The 19592-nt window shown below is 38.4% G+C and overlaps 1 protein-coding gene across 1 annotated transcript; it reads right to left on the bottom strand.

The window, feature by feature from the left end:
- Positions 1-272: 272 nt before the first annotated feature.
- CTR9 (CTR9 homolog, Paf1/RNA polymerase II complex component) lies at positions 273-18667 on the bottom strand. Its single transcript, XM_064163741.1, has 25 exons — positions 18545-18667; positions 16759-16857; positions 15923-16162; positions 15402-15519; positions 14734-14823; positions 13862-14010; positions 13098-13205; positions 12517-12624; positions 12160-12396; positions 11313-11402; positions 11079-11207; positions 10801-10984; positions 9760-9848; positions 9340-9525; positions 9075-9162; positions 8682-8830; positions 6597-6713; positions 6298-6443; positions 4738-4809; positions 3615-3750; positions 2952-3095; positions 2380-2537; positions 2023-2119; positions 1608-1720; positions 273-1351 (listed from the first exon to the last, which is right to left on the bottom strand). The coding sequence occupies exons 1-25, from the start codon at positions 18587-18589 to the stop codon at positions 943-945; spliced, it is 3501 nt and encodes a 1166-aa protein (XP_064019811.1). The 5' UTR covers positions 18590-18667; the 3' UTR covers positions 273-942.
- Between the last annotated feature and the right edge of the window lie 925 nt (positions 18668-19592).

Below are 19592 nucleotides of genomic sequence, written 5' to 3'. Positions count from 1 at the left end.
CAAGTGCTTAATATAGGACTCAATGACCAGTCAAAAAATTACTACAAAAATTGGTTTTGGACTGGAGCAAAATACTAATTGTTCCAGAACTGCAGGGAGAAACAAAGCAGATTCACTTTAGCCTACTTTCCATTACTGTTCCTGAACACACTATATGCTTAGGATAAATAATGTTCACTACTTCTTCAAAACAGATTCCTTCATCAAATTTTACATTTTCAGGGTTTTCTGCTTATACTTTTTAAGGGGCAAAATAAATCACTCAAAGCAAATAAGCAGGAATAGTTTATTGTGACACTGGCACCTTTATCTTTATCAAGTAATATGGAGTTCTCTAAATTACTTTTTTATCAATTTAAGTATTTCATCTACATCTCTGCGTCATTACTTTATGAAACGTCTTTAATATTTGCATCTTTTCACCCAATTTAGCACAACAAAAACCAAACTTTTGGAAATACAAGGATTTGCATCACAGCAAATGTATTCTTGAATAGAAAGTAAGAAAAACCTCCCTACTAACCTTTATCCAGAACGAGGACAAATAAATATCCACAGCTCTTTGCTCCATTTGGCAGGATTTTAAGATCTGTCTATACATGTCTAAGCACAGATCACACAGTTTTAGCCGCAGTGGAACAACCTAAACAGAGATTTTATGCTCCACAGTTTCTACATGCATTCCATCCTTGATGTGCTGATTATAGTACAGGGATTCTGTTCTTCATCTACAGAAGTTTCAATATAAGAATACACTGTAAGCCAACTTAGAGAACATCCATTAATTGCTAATAGAATCACAGGAAAGTCTCACAACAGTCTAATAAAATGTTAAGGGCTGTTTTTTAAATTGCTTTTCAAATATAAAAAACAAAATGGATTTTCCCTATAACTGAAATCTATTTACATGAACATTTTAAAAAGGTGGTCTGTAATTCAGATCTAATCACTGTCATCCGAGCCACCTTCAGACCCCTCATCGTTGGATCCTTCTGGTTCAGATTCATTACCAGATCCTCTTCCAGAACCCTCATTGTCAGATCCTCTCTCAGAATCTCTGTCTGAGTCAGCACTGCGAGAAGCTGGGTGGGATTCATTTTCTGAACCACCAGAACGACTTCTCCCCGACTGTACAGACTCATTGTCAGACTGCTCCGACTCTGACCGCCTTCTCTTCCTAGCTGACCTGTCACTGTCAGAATCCTCCTCAGACTGGTGGACACTGGCCCTCCTTGGGCTACCAGCCTCGCTACCAGATTTGTTTCTGTTGTCAGAATCACTATCAGAAACAATGCGTTTACTGTGCTGCTGTTCTCCTTCATCTGAATCACTGTTGCTGTTCCTCCCATGTCTGTAAGGGAAAAGAAAAAACGCTGGGTATTAGAAGATGCTATCCTTAGCTTAAAAATGAGACACCAGGATCTGAGTAATGCTATCATCATCTGAATGGGGAGAATGAGTGGAATTAATTTGCACTGAAAAGCAATGTTCTGAGTACAACAACAGGCTTCTCACCATCTTCAGATTATCTCACTATTAACACTGCAGTTTCTCTAAAAAGCATATGCCAAAACTTTAGTACAAACCAAGCTAATTGAGGTTCTTACCCATCATCAGCAATTTTGAGTTTATCCTCATCAGAAGAATCATCACTTGATGAAATGATGGCTTTTGATTTGATCTTTCCTTTCATTGAAGGAGGCAGACGTTCTGGTTTGGGCTGTAAAGAGGAAAAACAAAGGGTTGTTTGTTAGTATGACTGGTTAAAGCATAGTGCCCAAATGCAGAGACATTCAGAAAACCAGATGTGCTTCAGAAAACTTTTCCATTTCCCATTATTTAATCCTAGATGGCTTCAGAAATATCTTTCATCCTTGAAGCAGCAATAGGGGAGGAGGGTAAAAATAAGCTCAAAGGCAGTTTGCTACAGGAGAAATACTAATATATCTTTTTTGACTAGAGTAACACTGAACTCCAACTACATATTTAGAAAGTGATGCTGTTATTCAGAGTTTAACTTACAGCCTTCTTTTTCTCTGCTTTGGGTGGACGTCGTTTCTTAGGCCTTGGACCATTTTCATGCTCTTCATCATCAGTCCCCTCCTCTGCCTTCTGGGGTCTTCAACAGAAACATATTTTATATGATGTACAGTGTAACACCAGAAAACGTTTGCAAAATTACCAGTATCAAGAAATGTGCAGTTTACCACATTTTACTCATACTTTGCCTGTAGAGTGGCTGTCTTATAATGTGGATGTCTAAATCAAAAGTAATCATTTGACCTCTTGACTGATTCAGTTTTTAAACTGTTATACTTCAGAATATACTTAAAAGTCATACTATCCCTCAGAGAAGCCTAACACTAAAGTACCAGTTACCTCCTCCTCTTCTTCTTCTTCCTTTCACCCTCCTCTTCTTCCCCATCTTGTTCGCTGCCACTGCCCTTCCTCTTCTTCTTCTTTCTAGACACAGGCAGATCTTCATCACTGTCATCATTGACAAACTCATCAAATTCCCCTGCTCCTTTTTTGGACCGCTGCAATAAATAAAAGCCCCACAACACAGCCTTTTACTCATACTTCAGTTGAAAAGCTAACAGAAAACAATTCAAAATACAACATTATCTGAAAATTGTTTTGAAGACATAAAAATATAGATCTTCTTGTGCTTTCTCATAATCTGTATAGTGATTTAATTTAGAAACTGACTCCAAATTTACATATAACTAAATAGTCTTCTGTTTTTTAAACAACTGATTAGAACAGATTTTGGTGATGCTACTGTGCTTGTATTAGTTTCCAATTATTACATTTGAGTATTAAAACCTCTGCAATTTCACTCAATGAAGGCCAGTAGAATTGAAGAAAAAAACCTTTGCTGCTGCAGACCATATATTAAAAGAGGGAAAACAAAAGTGATCAAAAAGAAGTATTAAAAAATTCTGTTGTACCCTGCCTCCACCACCACGTTTTTTCTCCTTTGATCCTTCTACTTCACCAGTGAACATCAGAATATTCTTAGTTTTCTCCACATATTGAGCTCTTTGTTCAAGAAGTTTCTTCTGTTCTTCTTTTTCTCTTAGGCGTTTCTCTTCCTGCAACAGAGAGAAAACTAACCATTACTACTGTATTGGCAGCACTGCAGTGATTACAATAGCAGGAATATAAATTATTTGCTGACAATAAATAGTAAAGTTGACATTTAACAGTCTACTTCATAGAAGAAGGTCCATGTGACAGGAAAAAAAAAGTTTTCTACGAGCCTATGCTAGAGTAGCAAAAATCTGAAAGAACTGCTGCACCAAGAAATTCCTCATCTAGCTTGGCAGTACAGAAATTTCATGTCAGACCCTCCCAATGTTATTATAAAAATCTATTTCTGAGGCTATAGTGAAAAGTAAGTATCACCTGTTAGCTGTAAAATTTTCTGCTACCACTTACTGTAACTAAGAAAAATAGCTACATCAGTGTGTATATGTACTATAGATAGCTCCTAGACATCAGTAACACCAGGTACCACCACAGAACAACGGAAGCATATATACTGGTGATACGTACACTCCTCAAAAACAGTGTTCTGAAAATACAATACACAGAATATAACGAAATAAAACCTGTTCTTTAAGTAGTTTTTGGCGAAGCAACTCTTTTTCTTGCTCTTGCTTCGCACGCAGCTCCCTCTCTTCTTCATCCTGCTTGCGTGCCCGAGCCACATGATACTGGGCTTGACTCAGTAAGTCAGAGCATTGCCTGTAACATGTAATATTCTCAAGTAAAGGAAGGTGGCAGACACATACTACAAGAAGAAACAGCACTACAAAGGGCATGGATCACCATACTATGTTCTCATCACCAAAGTAAAAAGTGATACTCGAAATAGCATGACAGAAGAGTAGTATGCATTTTTGAGTAAATGAAAGCACCTCCTAGTAAGCAAATTTATCTTGCAATATACAATTTCAGAACGTATGGCTTCAGTCTTAAAATTTAGCCAACTCATTTAAAACAAAAAACTCCACAGAAACATAAAAGAAATCATCCCAATTGATTTGGACAGCTTCAGAAATATCGTTAGTAAGAGCTTGTATTTAATCACATGATAGTAGCAAAAATAAACAGAAAGGTAGGTAAAAAAGTGATTTTAAAAAAATACAGCTGTGGAAGAAGTGAGCTTGCACAAAGTGTTCAAGTCTCATGCAACATTAAAGGTGCTTTTAATACTCCTTTAGGCAACGTTAGTGACATTTTCTTTAATATTAAGATTAAAATTTTCTTCTCTGTAAAAAGTCCTTTAAGTGTTACCTACTTCAGATGTATCATGCACAATGGTCAACTGATGTCATTTCTATGTGACTATGAACATCTTACAATGTGCAACAAATGAAGTGCAGGGCACACTGAGTGATAACCTAAGAAATAAGCTTACAGGCTTTTGTGCAAGCTCATTACCCTGAGTAAAAGCTAAAGCAGACTAGACTCGGCAAAACAAATTTTCCAGTTTTTGATGACTAACCCATGGACTACCTCAGGAAACCTCCATGATAGGAAACCTGTTGTTAGATTATGTCTAAAGGTCAATACAATGAGAGCTAGAGATATTCAAATAAACATCACTACACTCTCACTGATGGAAAATTTGCCATTTAGAATCCAGTTGTATTGCAGAAAAAACAAGACAGAAATATTCCACTTGTTACGTGAATGAGTTTATGGATTAGATTTTCTCTTTTTTTTTACCTGGCTTCCGTAGCAGCAAGCGCCAAGTCAAATCTCATCTTATCACCTACTTTACTCAAGTAACTGAAGTACCTGGAGGAAAACAACAAAAAAAAACCCTTTGCTTTTAAACAAAACATTTGCTCCTGGAGTACAATCCTTTAAGACTCAACAGATTAGGAAACCTCACTATTTTAATCTCCGTGCAGCCCTTTATAATGCAACAGTATAAAAATACATTAAAAGTGCTCCAAATGTACAAGATTCTAAGACCATTCTGGCATGGAATAAAAAAATCTAGAGAAACCCTGAAGAGAGTTTTAAGATTTCATTTACTGGTTCCTACCACTAAGTATGCTGCTGAACCTAGTGGATTTATTCCTTATATACCACAGCTGAAGTGCCTGAAACCAGAGTAAGAAGAGGAAGAGAAACTTGTTTTTCCAGAATTCTTCCAGAGCAGCCTCCGTGAACCTAGCTGACAGGCCCTTGTGAATACAAGCAGCCTTCAAGTAGATTGGCAAACAATGCTGATTGGTGTTTTGAAAACCATTTCTCCAGTTTATTTTATGAAATTCTAGCTATCAAGGTTCCACGGTTTCTTCCCACGTTCCACCAGAGATGTTTTAAATGAAATGTTTTTTTTTTTGCTAGGTTGAACTCAGATCCCTGTACATATGAGGAAAATCCTTGCTCAATTTTTTGATGACAGGAGATATTTTCCAAAATGTGAGAGACACATGAATTTTTAGTTTATGGGTACAAATCCAGGCTTTCATGCAACTACCAAGATAATAAATAACAACCTTCTATCTGAATTCAAGTTAGAATATGTGTTTGAACATTTAGCTTACGTTATGTAAAACACTAGAATTGTGAAATGCTTGCTTGTATGACAAGCTTGCTTTAATTGACAGAATTACTGAAAGGCAACATCTATCCTCAACACACGAGCAGAAGGATGAATGCATGAAGCCAGCACTAGCTATACTAGCAATACTCAGGAGTACAATACCCGGCTGAAATCTTTCTGTTCAAAGATAGTGATGACTTGATTAATCACACTGTTTTCTGCTCAGAATTGTTTTCCCTTTTTTTAAAAAAAGAGAACTAAAGGACCTCGAACACTTAAGAAATTGCCTTTGTTCTTATGCTACAAGAGTTCTTTGGCTTTATTTGCCAACAGGAAGGCAAAATGAGTTGATAAGAACTATCACTCATTGAGTAGGCTTATATAATACAAATACATTTGCTTGTGTGCCTTACAGGTTGTTATGAAACACAGAGCTTAAAAAAAAATTAATTACATAATTTTCAACTTTTGAGTTTTTTTCAACTATGCTCTTTCAGAAAGAAGAGCATCTTGGCCTTTGAGAAATACATATTGGCCAGCTGGCCAAACAAATTTGTCTGTGGAGCAAAGTGTGAATACACGTTTTTGTTGGGCACAAGCTTTGAAACTCCAGAATTACATACAGTGTTTCATAGGAGACGATTGCTCTTCTAACCAGGTTTGTGACTTTATACTGCAAATTTTCTGTAAGGAAATAACAAAATAGATTAGAATTAAATCACCAGTACCTGTGAGCTAGCTCCAGTTCTTTCACAGCATTAAGTACCTCCTTAAGATTGCTTTTTTCATCTTTCAGGACAGAGGTAGCTAGTCTTTGGAGCACTAAAGCTACGTTAAACATAAGGACTGTATCACTTGGTGCTACGTGTCTGGCCTGTAAGGAAAAAGCATTTTTGTAAGATTTGCTACAACATGATACAGAAGTATACTGACATGACATACAGGAAATAAGCACTGTTACTTCAGTCCAAAATGTGCATCAAGTTACAACAATTTTCTTGTGCGATATGACATCTCAAATTCATACCTTTAACAAAGTTTGCTTGCATTCCTGCAATTTGCCACACTTGAAGAGTGCCCGGGCCAGATATAACAATACTTCAGTATTCTGATGCTTATAGAACTTTCTGAGGCAGTTTTCATACTGAAATGAAGAAGAAAAAAAAGAAAATTAAGGAGGTGACCATGGTTAGTTTTGTTGGTTAGACAACTCTAGCAAATGCTTCTATTGTTAAAAATCATTATTAGTAATATGCCTTCTGATTTTTAAAGAAGTGTGTCGCACAACAGTGATGCCTCCTTTCACTGAGCAGAAAATGACTTCTGCTCCATAGCAAGTACCTGATTTTTTGGGAAACTGACAGTGGTCCAGGAGACTCTGTGGGTCTTAGAACACAATAGAACACTATACAAGTACCATGCCTTGTAAGAACAAACACGACTAAAAAAACATGACTTGAGGCATAAGAAGTTCCATGTAAACATGAGGATTTTTTTCACTGTGAGGGTGACTGAACACTTGAACAGGCTGCCCAGGGGAGTTGTGGTGTCTCTGTTTCTGAAGATACTGAAAACCCACCTGGACACATTCCTGTGTGATCTAGTATAGGTGATCCTGCTCTGCAGGGGGGTTGGACTGAATGATCTTTCGAGGTCATTTCCATTCCTTGACACTCTGTGATTCTGTGACTAATTTTAAGGGTCATTTTAATTTCTATCCACAGTTATTGGGAGAGAGAATCTACTTTATTAATTCAACACATTGTACAAATTAAAATACATTTAATGTAGTAATCCCATATATCTGATGCCATTTAAAAAAATTCCACACTTTTGAGATAACTCGATGTCAAATTCACTTTGACCAACTAGCTAACTTGGCATGCAAGGAGTCTCTAGTTGTACTGAAGTGTATCAGAACACTTATTACTATAGATTTTGAGTCTAGAATTAGAGCTTCAAACATTTAGGAAATTTATCCTTTTCAGTGCCGAGTGTCTTTTGTTTGGCATACTCTTTCCTCAAGCAATACTACAAAATAATCTTTATTCCCAGCTCAAATACAGAAGCTGTCTTGAACCACAGTGCCTGAATGCCAAATTTTCCTTCAGCTTTAGAATAAAAGACTTTATATTTAACTTAACTTTGCCTTGGATTTATACGCTTTATGGTAGAGAACTCACTAGAGCAGTTGTTGTAGGCGCAGTCAGCTAGGCTATTAAATTCAATTTGTCCTCCTTTAAGTGTAATATTATGTATTTCAACAATGTGGCTCGCACTGAATGCATAGCAGAATCCAGGGAACAAGAAGACATTCAACCCCATTCAAACACAACAGAATGAATGTCATCATGCAACCAGAGCTTTTTAACAACCCTTCACTGGAGGATAACTACTACTGAGGTCCTGAACAGGTAGGAAAGGCCCAGGATCTCATTCTTACAACCATCACAAAAAAACTTCAGGATAACTTTAAGCACTTTTCTGCCTCAATGTGGACTCAACGAAGCAAGTTTGCTCCAAGTTTCTGTCCTATCAAACATACACCTATTCTTTTTTATTTTGAAGCTTATTCACATGCTCTTGATCAACTAATTGAGTAAGTTACTTCAAACAGACTGACACTTGGAAGTTAACTTGTTTGATTTAGGTTGACTAACTAGATAACCCTACAGATTTAATCCAATACCAACTATCTTGTGCTGTTAACTGTGGTGAACAAAATCACAGCAGCCAGCTTTTCAGACAGTTGTGACTTATTTATGTAATCATTTGAAAGAGTTGCTGTTAAAAAAAATCCCATCAGCAAACTGCATTTACTGACTTCAGTAACATCTGAATGTGAATCACCTAACCTCCCTGACTAAAAATGAAATCCAAGACCAACATTATGTTAACTCTGCTATCAAAAAATTAAGCATAAAAGGTGGTGCTCTGTTGCCCATATGGCAGTTCGTTCTGAAATGTAGACTTGAAGCCAACAGTATGCCACAAACAGACCTTTAACTTCTTAAAATATTACTCAGAAACTTTCACAGCTGCTATGACAGCAGAGAAACATCCAGAAATCATCTAACCCAACACATTACGAGATTAAATTTAGAGATGTTACCATCTGCACAGCACTGATGTACTGTTTCTGTTCTACGTAGATATGTGCCAAATTCAGCCACACATCACTGATATCTGCTGTTGCCTCTCTCACTTGGGCAAAAACATCACGAGCTTCACGGAAATATCCTTTATGCGCCAAGACAGCTCCTAAGGGGAAAGTCACATGTGCAGTGTAAGCTTCCCAGTTCATGTGCTACGTACTCTTCCCAAACAAAACAGAGTATTGCCTGAATAAAGCTCCTCACTAAAAGTGACACAGCTGACATGTGAAAACTATTTTTCCTGTGCTCCACTACATAGTGTTCAGGCCATACAAAAACAATTCTATACTAAAGCATAAAACACTAAGAGTATCATCAGCTCTGAAGGAAAATGAGCATCCAATACTCACCTATGCCATTAGCAGCATACAAGTTCTTTGGATCATTTCTAAGTACTTGCTTGTAGATTGCTAATGCACGGTCTTGATGACGCTTCTCCTGCAAAAAGAAGTACCCAGTTAATTACTCATTTCTATAACTGGGCATTAAAACACCTACCTACAAGTTTTACAGACTATAAGATTACAGACATCAAGAAAAGGCTCCAAGTAGCTAAGACCATACAGAAAAAGAACCAACAAATAAACACACATAGGACAGACAGACACCCATTACCTTTTCCCTGTCTCTTGTGGGTTGATGTAGAGTCTGCAACCAGACATTGCCAAGAGCCAGCATGGAGTAAGTGTCATTTTGTGTGGAGGGCTGTTTCAGTATTCTTTCAAATTTCTTCTGTCCTGGACCCCACTCTTGTTTAGCCAAATGAAGGTTGCCAATCAGAGACCAAGCATCTGGATGGTCCTGAACAGAAATTCACCATAAGTTTCACAAGCATAATTTTTCATTGTAAAGTTGCCTTTTCAGATATAAAATGTTATCTTTCTGAAATGGTATCCTGTATTCTATAAAATCACCAAACGGAGAGAATAGTAGTTCCCTCTTCTTCCCCTAGTAAACCAAGTGAAAACATAAGAAAAGGAAAATCAAACTAAAGTTAGCATTTCAAATAGTTTAAGTATTTGAAGAGTTGCAAACCTGATTTATTTGAAGTGCTTCTTTAAACCAATCAGAAGCCTCATAAAAATTTCCTTTATCTCTAGCCATAGCTCCCAAGCGCAAGTAGCCTAAAAATAAAAACAGAAAATAAAAATCAGGAAATAGGTTAAAGACATCTCAAAGTAAATATTGGCCATGCATAAATTTCAAAAGCAATCTCTTGATCTGCTAGGGACAGCAAACCTTAAGACACCTTTCATATTCTAGTCACAGTAAGACACCACATGAAGAGGAACATCAATCCACAACAGTGGTACAGAAATTGCAGATTTCTAACAGTTAGTATGGAAATGATCTTAATAAGATTCATAAATTAAAGATGACTGAAAAACCTCTAAGAAAGAAGGATGTGTCAGTCATATAATTTTCCTCCCTCTACTCTTAACAGCTCTTCTGTCTCCACAAGCTTTAGGAAGAATTATCAGTTAGCAGACCACAACAGAAAACAGGGGAAAGGCTATAGATTAGGCTGGGGCATTCTGTGTACTGCAGCTTGCTGAGCAAGGGCTACCACCTTGCAAATACCACAGCTTAGCTACTTGGGGCAAGAGGAAGAGCAGTGTGATTAAAAAAAAAACCAAAACAAAAAACCTCAGTACGTGCAGCAGAAGCCATGCTGACACTCTTATCAGCTCTTCTCTGGAGGAAGGCCAAGGTCCAAGACAAAGTGATTCTCCTAAAGGGTCTCTACTTCTACCCATATAGGCAGAGTTGCAGAGTCTGGGCATATGGAGTGGATGGCCTTTACTGCACCCGAGTGCTGAGGTGCTACGGCTTTGGTGTGGGCGGAGAGCAAGTGAGAAAAGTCAGGCAAGTCTAGATATTTTTGCTAGATTTTTTGAGTACAGTATGGTTTACAAATAATTAGATAGCTTAAAGCCGGAGATTGGACTATAAGGAAACGAAAATAGAAGGTTGGTAAGCACTACTACAAAAGAAGTGAAGACAGATACAGACTAGAAGACACTGCAAACGAGTAGACTTTTGGACTATTGAACCAAAATACCAAATGTTTCTTACAATCAACGTAATTAGGATGCTCTCTTAAAATGTTTTTATACAGCTTTTCTGCTTCATGAAATTCACACATCGCCTCATATAGTCTGGCAAGGTTATAGGACGTTGTTACAGAGATAGCATTGTAATAATGCTCATCGTGTTCAGCTTCTGCTTTCGCACGATCCAGTGATGCCAAAAAATATTTCTGAAGTAGAAAAAGAAAAAAAGAATAAAGAATTCCAGAATATACTTAAAAGAAAGCTTCTGGGATCAAGAAATTCAGCTGACTAATGACATACCTTGGCTTCTCCTAGGTTTCCCAGCCTGAAGTGCAGAGCACCCACATTATTCAAAATCTCTGGGGGGACGTCAGCCTGTACTTTCTCTTGCAGAATGCGTGTGGCTGTACCATAGGCTGACAGTGCACCCTTTACAAAGGAAGAGGAAGTGGATGAAGGAAGCCAGAGAATGAGCTTCATGTGCTCTTACAAAAAGCACAGATACATAATTTGCCAGGTGTATATAAATAATACCTGAATATCAGTCTGTTCTAGAATTTGGGCTAGCTCAATCCATGCCTCTACATCATCAGGGTATTGTTCTGTGACTTTCTTTAGATGTCCCTGAAAAACAGCAGAAAATAATTAAGCCTCTTTGTGGACACACTAACTGTTTTAAAAATAAATATAAATACAGAGCAAAGGCATTAACCTTAACACTAGAAAGATATACCATACTGCAAAAGAAAACATCCTAAAAACACCTGTGCAATTTGATTACCAAGGAACTGCATTTATTTCCTTTTTTATTTAAGCAAATATTACATTATGCAAAAATACAATGAAGTCTTAGAGAAGCAGAAACTATTACTCCAATGGGAAAAGCTAGAAAGTGAAGTCTTAACATTTTTGGCATTTATTTACCCAGGATTCAATTTAAAAACCCTTTCATCTAGGAAAAAAAAGAAAAGAAAAAAACTAACACTGTTCTTCCAGACAGGCAAAGCCAAGTATTTTCTGGAAATCACTACCTTATTTGCTCTCTTATGCAAATCACTAGCTAACAGCATGTCCAGAGAATTTTAATGTATATGGGAAGAATTCTGCCCTTTTCATAGTACCAAACACATACACAAGGCTCAGGCTACTCTAAATTCCGGGACTGTTTTAGGCAGAGTCCTGTAGGGGGCTCCTAGAGTAAAAGTCTCAGTCCTATCTAGAAGTTCTGACTCTCCACAGTTAAGATCTCATGATAGGCAATGCTAAGCACTCCATAGCTACAGCCAACTAACCCTGCGTTTTATGCAACTTAACATACAGTCTGATTTTCAAGTCCTGCTCTCTCTTGTAAAAGTATGATACTGGCAGAAGTAAAACTCACCTTTGCAATATCCCGTTTCTCCTGGTCTTCTGAAGCAGCATAAAGAGATCCAAGGATTTTCATAGTCTCGTAATTGTTAGGATAAGCTTTCAAAACTTTTTCAAAGCATTGTGATGCATTCTCTTTGTCCCCTCGATAAATGTACATTTGACCCAATCCAAAAAACGGAAGTACAAAAGAAGATGAGGCAAACTGAGTGGCCTGGTAATAATACTGGAAAGCCTGATCATAATCTTCCTAATGAAAAAGAAGTAAATAAACAACAGGTAGCGTTTTTTACAAGTTAACCTTGTGTGAATGTTTATAACATAGATTTTTAACTATAGTCTCAAAAGAGGCATTTGAAAAATACCCTACCTGTACATGAAAAGATCTAGCCAGCTGATAACAACTTTCTGCCTGCATTGCTTCAACTTCTGTATTATGGAAAGCATGAAGAGCCAAGTGTTGCACTTTACCATAGTCCTAGGGGAAAAGAAAAAGTTAAGTGGCATTTGAAAGCCTTCACTTTATCATTTAAATAAGGACAGAAGGAAAACAAAAGGCAGCTTTAGTCATAGCACTGACTAAATTAATAACAACATAATTTTAGTAGTTATTATTTTTTTTTTCTACTTCATAATTTAGAGCATGGAGGGAGGTTAATTTTTTTTTTAATCAAACAATCACAAACAAACAAACAGAACTCCAAAAACCTTTCAGGACACAAAGGTGACCTTGACTTCATAAATAAGCATACCTCTTTTTCCTTGGCTTTCTTGAGAAAAGTTTATACAAAATTGAAGTCAAAAAACTATTCTTGTCCATCTAGATTAACAGCTCCCTGTTAGGGACCACTTAACCTGACAAAATGAGATTTAATCTAACACTACAGACTTAGAGCCTCACTGTTCAGAGGTTGTCAAGTATTTAGCTGTAAAATTCTACTGAGATCTTACCTTTTTGAAGAAGAAATGATTAGCCAAGTGATTCAACACCATAGGATTACTGGGGTCAATTGTGTAAGCTCTAGAGAGGAGCTGAACACCATTCTTGATGGAATCAGCCTAAATAAAACATTGATATGTATCAATAGCTGTATGTTATTAACATATTTAAAAATATTCTTCCTTCTAGGCCACTGTTGCATTCACAGCAAAAAAAGTACACTAGCTTTTCTGCCTGCAGCACATGGATGGAAAATGGGAAATGAAGCCACCACAGAGATGTAAAAAAAGCAGAGCAGGACTTTCTAGAAAGAAGCTCACAGAAGTTAGTCAGTCTTCCTGTCCTGACATTTCATACACACTGATGGCCATTCCCCCACTGATAACTTCTACAGCTAGGATTAATCATCTCAGATGTTGTGAATCCAATGAGTAAATGTATTTTTATAGTGATACAACATCTAAAGAGGCAGGATCACCACTTGATTATAGTTTCATCAGCCTCTTTGGTTTACCATGTGGTATACATGAAAAGACAGCTTGGATACAACTTTAACATTTATGTTCCCTAAAGCCCAGGAGTACTCAGCCAGGACTATGCCTTTTACCTTACAGGTAAGGACCTGCAACATCATTCAGTAAGCCACAGACTTAAAACGATTAAACAAAAGTTACAACTCCTTTTAAAAACTGGACTACCTTTCAAAGGATGAAGTTTCCTTTTTCAGTTAAGAGGAAAGTAAACTTAATATGCATTCTTCTTAAGTGAGACTCACCTCTTTATTATTGAGTTCCAGAACAGCAAGTCCAACCAAAGCCCCTACGCATTTTGAATTTAGCTCCAGAGCCCTGCTGAACGCTAAGCGAGCTTTTTCCAGCTTGTTCAGTTTCACGAAGCAGTGGCCCATACCTAATCGAACCTCAGCTAGAGAACAAGATGACACCATTCAGAATCCCAAAATTTCAACTTCATGACTTTTTCACATTCTGCACATCAACTAAAGCAAGAGCAGAATTTTTATTATTTCTTTTAAACCCGTAGAGCTACCTAATTATTTCCCATTTTTAAAGGCAGTCTCTCACATATGGCAGCAAAACTAGCTTCAACAGGTTAGTAAGATTTTATTTCTTCATACACCACAGAATGTGGGCCTGTATCTCCAAAAGTAAATAAGTAAAAAATTACTTCCATGAAAACGTATTAAAAATAACAAAGAAAGACATTAAAAATTTGCCACATGAAAGGCTGGAAATTTCTTTGGGAAGGTACATTCATCTGAGACTAGCAGGCCTTCACAAAACATAGATGACTAAATTGACTTCTCATCGTTTCATTGTGAACAGTAATACACCATTTACACTCCAAGAGCTCACAGGTTCTGCAACAGTCTTGAAGAGCTCCCCTCCTCCCAATACAATTTTCAACTCTTACATGCAACTTCTCTTAAGAAGGTAATAATTAGAAAAAATGGAAAGTATTTTCCTACACACTGCTTCCTTCTCTAGCTATTAAGGAACACTTGAAGTCAACAAACACCTGAAGTGCTCTATAATGAAGACAAAAACGTCCTTAAATGTTTGAATTCAGAAGACTTTACTTAGTTTGCAAGCAGAGAAAATACCTCCACTAGCAAATTCTTTGTCTTACCTGGGCAACCTGGATTGGTACGTAATGCTTTCTTGTAGTAGGCAAGGGCTCCTCTATAATCTTTCTTGTTGAAAGAAATGCATGCTTTACCTGTTTCAGACATATCAGGAATAGAAGAAGCTCTTAAGCCTTATTTTGAAACCTTGTGCTGTGCCAATGACAGTTTAAAACTAACAGAAAAATTCAGACACCCACAACTTACTATCCTTAATTATGTCAAATATATTTTTTAAAAATCAAAGGTGAGAACACATTACATTTACTTCCATGGTTTTCTGCAGAAACTTAGTTCTTTCTTGGTCCAGTTGTTACCAAACAATTAAAATTACAAGTGTTACAGCTTGCTGACCTCTCACAGCTGGTATCTTCACCTCTGAGAGAGCATACAACTTCACTGCCATGATAAGGAATTAAAAGCAGCCAGGCTGAATATATCCCCATAAAACTCAGAAGAACCTAGCTAGCATTATATTTTCCCAAGTTCTTCCACTTAAGTATACTTCTCAGGTTTCAAGTAATTTCTGTCCCATGTTTCTGGTGAAAAGTGCATGCTTCTTTCACAATTACTTTCTCTTTACTCACATATGCATCTCTTCTTAAGCATGTATTTCATTCTAAAACACAGTTGAAGAGACCAGGTTTTTATACAAATAGCCATAAACTCATACCAAGAAGAGCAGGAATATTATTTGGAGACTGGTTGAGCACAAAGTGGAATTGTGCATCAGCTTGATCCATCTTATCACCTTCAAGCAGACAAAAGCAGGCTCTTCCCAACAAGTGATTCTGGATAAGGAAAAAAAAATGCAATGCATATCCAGATGTACAAAGCATTATGGCATATCCAGTTCAATTAGTTTATTTCTCTAACATCAGGAAAAAACAAATCAAACAAAAAGGGTATTCATCACCCTTTTCTAAAGTTTACATATCACCAAGCATGAAAGTAACAACCAATCCTTTCTTCCCAATCCCCAAAAGTTTACATAGTTCTACCATGTGCAACAAGTTAGAGATAACCATTCCTGGTGGCACCGCAAAGATTTCAAATTCAAGTTTTGCTTAAATGTACTACACTAAAACTTGAAAGCCTGAGTAGTTTCTCTCTTGCCTTTATGGAAAGAATACTTGTTTTCTTTACAAGAAATAATTCACAAATACAGATTTTTAAACTGATTTTTGGATTTACCTGATCATACATGATAATTTTGTCAGCCATAGTATACAACAAAGTAGCTTGAGTAATGAGCTCCTTCTTGTTATCTTTGTTCTTCTCCTTTCGAGCCTGCTGTACATAGTATGCTGCCAAAGTATCCAGACATGTCATCTGATCTTTTTCATGGTCTCTGTAGTCCAAGTTACCATCGATGCGTGCAGCTTCCAATAGCTTCACAAAGTCTTCTGTTTTTCCTTGTTTGTAGTATTCCAGCTATAAAACACACAGTTTTAACTGACAATTCTACCCCGGGAAGTAACAAAGTTTGATGATTTGGGTGTTACAGAGATTCTTTGCCCAGAATGTGGGGATAAATTGGACACAAATGTAGGGATAATCAGACAAAGGCATTCTGAGATCACCAAATATTTGTCTGTCCTCATCCCAGCTTAGTATTTTTACATTAGAACATGAGTCTTACAGCCATTTTTAAGTGAACAAAATCAACTCTTTTCCCTCTGAACTTCAACTTCTCACACATTTCATTGTACTTTCTATAATAGAGACACTGACCCCTATCTTTTATGATGTACATAATCATTAAATTACAGATGGAGAAAAACCTCAAAATCAAGTCTCAGGCGGAACTGGTTCATGAAAAAAAGACTAAATTAAAGTATTGATATGCATATGTCAAAAAATATTTGGCCTTGGATTGGTGATTGAATAACCCCATTAAGTGCCTGTTAGGAATTCAGTTATCCCTGGTCATAAAAGTAGGGAAGTGGAAATTACTATTTAATTACCTGAATATTGTATTTAATTATCCAAATATAATATTTAAATACAAAACTTGTATATATACTAACCGCTAAGGCAATCCATATGTGCAGTTGAGTGTGTTCCTGTTTCAGTATACTTATAACTTCATCACCCTCAGGTAACTGATCAAAGTCAAGCTCAATAACCTAGAACCAAACAACACATTTAATTTTCACAAAGCATCAACTACATTGTCTATCATTGAGCTCAAAGGAAGCTAGACATTTTGTAGCATGAAACATAAACCTTCAACAAGTTTGTGGATAAAGAAAAGAGTAATAATGTATTGTGGTCTATATAGTGATGGTCTCATGAATATCTGAGAAAAGTTTTGAGATGCTAGTCAGGGAGAATAAACAGATGCTAACTCAGCTTCTGAGCTTCTGCTAACTCGGCACAAGAGATGATTGAGGTGGCAAACACTATAAAGAATGGACTACATCTCTCAGTATTAACAACTATATTCATCATGAGCAAATAACATCAACAACATTTTGTCATACAAGTATTATTTTGAAGTTCTATTCTCACAAGTTGGTACATTCTTCTGATATGGAAAATGAACAGTTATTCCCAAGGTGAGATGTCTGCAACACAATTTAAACTGCAGTTTACCTGCTACTCGGATAACACTGCCTTTAGAATTAGTCATCTGCATTACAATTCAATTTTACAGCAAGAAAGAAGTACAATTATTGGTACCCAGTCTTGTATCATGACAGATCTAAGCCTGTCTTCAGAGAGTGCCTGTTAGTAATCTGGTTTATATGGGTTTATAGTTTTGGCTATGCAAAATTTCAGGATACCAAAACAAACACTGCTGCTGTTATTATTATTTTTAGTTTGAGTTTGTCTCACACAAGAGCTTCTGTATGACAGACAATGACGCTTTTAAGTTGGGCAACCCTCAAACTGAAAGAGTTATTAATAAGAAATAGACATTGCCAACACAGCAAACAAATATGTAAGTAAAAAGGGGCAGTAAAAAAAAAACCAGCATCCTTAGCAATTCAGAATTTCAGAATCCAAGTAGTTTTAACCACAACTTAAACTGCAGCATCAAGATCAACTATTCACGTTGACACCTCGCACAGAAAACTTTATCAGAGGGAGAAAAGCACCCCACCACATAACGTACAGAGAGCACTGTAAATTTCCAAGTACTGCTCTTAAATCACTTTAACCTTGACTTGTGACAGTCAATTTTAAATTAAGGAAAGCTAAATACACTTCTAAACTCACTCTGCAGTAACGTTTCAGAGTGAACCACCTGTCCTGCCTGTAATATGCCGAGTTAGGAACGTGCCTGCTGTTCACAAATCTGTGCAGTCAGAAAAAGCACTGCCTAACGAACTACAGCGAGAATTTAGCTGGCCGAGGCCACCGTACATAAGCACAAACTGAAGATTAGATTAAGTTCCTAGCAAAGCCTTCACTCGTGAGGGTTGCATATGCCTGAAGCACATACTGTGAGAGAAGAGGCTTCACAAACGTGTGATACCGATGGCACACACCGCCTGACCTTTGCCTGAGGCTCTCCTTCACCAGCCAGCCACTAAGCAAGGATAGGGCCCTTACGGCTAGCAAAGTAGACACCGTTCACCAAGAGGCACCTGTTAAGGCACACTTGGGTAGCTTCCCGCAAAGCGATACATCTGTAACCCCAGCAACCTATTGCACTCAGTGAAGGGGGAGACACTGCCCTCGAAACCGGGACCGAATTACCAGAGGAAGAGACAAACGCCCGCGCCCCGGTGCGCATCACACAGCGCACCCATTTCTCCCCCCTCCCCAGGGTCAGGCCGCGTCGCCATCTCCCAGCCCCCGACTCGCCTCATCGGTGTCGCGGAGAGGGATCTCAATAGACCCCCGCGACATGATGGCGACAACGCTGTCCGGAGAGCAGCCAAACAGCACGCCAAAGCCGGAGCCGCAGCCACACTTCCCCTCACAAACAGCGCCTGACCCGGACGTGCTCGGGCAGAGGGCGGGGGCGGGCTGGCTCCGCACCGGGCAGGAGCCAGCCAATCCCAGGGGCGCGCCAGCCTCCCGCCCGTGCGTGGTGAGGGCGGAGCGAAACACGGGGCTGGGGTGCGCGCGCGCGTGGCGGGGCGGTGTGGCTGAGGCTGGTGCGGCCTCGCGGGCGTCTCTCGGCGCGCAGCGAGCGGCGGGAAGCGGCAGCCTCGTAGCCGCCGCAGCCCTCTAGCCGCCCCAGCCCCTGGCAGGGCCGCTGCGTGTTGTGCTGTGTGACTGCGCGGCTGCTCACAGCAGCCTTGCAGAGGGTGAGCAGTCGCTTCAGGACAGTTTGAGGGCTTACTGGGGACTTGCAGGCAGGTATTCGTCCCTCTAAATTATGCGTATGTGTGTCATTAATAAAAGGCATAAACTTAGGTTTTAATAGAGTCGCAGGAATCAGGCAATGTACCAGCCTGGGTGCGCGGGGAGGCTCTGCTCTACCTAACGTCCACCCTTTGTTTTCGGTCTTTTTACATCCTAGTCTATTACATATTCATTATTAATTCTAAGAAAAGGTTAGGTTTTCCTTATCAGTTCCAAGACGGGGAGGCGTCTCTTCCACGCATGTCTCTTTTTATCCGGTGGTCTCTCTGGTGGTCTTCAGTGATGAAGTAAGGCGTCTTCCTCAAGTGTCCTTTCCATGAAATCCGAACTAGTAGTGTCCCTTGTATGACTCTTCCTCTGTGTCACATACTTACCTATAGAATTTTGGACAGATAATACCCAGAGGTAATGCTCCGTACTTGTGTGTGCACTCACTGATTGATAGATGAGCTCCTGGTGGTTCTGTTCTTGAGGCCATGACTCCCTCTGGCTGTGACATTTAGGTCATTTAAAAGCCGTACACTTTTCCGGTCAAATGCAT

Source organism: Pogoniulus pusillus, chromosome 24 (genome assembly GCF_015220805.1).
Source record: "Pogoniulus pusillus isolate bPogPus1 chromosome 24, bPogPus1.pri, whole genome shotgun sequence".
Lineage (NCBI taxonomy): Eukaryota > Metazoa > Chordata > Aves > Piciformes > Lybiidae > Pogoniulus > Pogoniulus pusillus.
Note: the sequence above shows the minus strand (reverse complement) of the source record. Positions and strands in the feature narration are given on the sequence as shown.

Coding starts and splice junctions, on each gene's coding strand:
- CTR9 (XM_064163741.1), bottom strand. CDS start 18,589: ATGTCGCGGGGGTCTATTGAGATCCCTCTCCGCGACACCGATGAG. Junction 9,163..9,339: donor CCACAAGAGACAGGGAAAAG/GTAATGGGTGTC, acceptor TTCTTTTTGCAG/GAGAAGCGTCATCAAGACCG. Junction 2,120..2,379: donor AAGAAGAAGAAGAGGAGGAG/GTAACTGGTACT, acceptor TTTCTGTTGAAG/ACCCCAGAAGGCAGAGGAGG.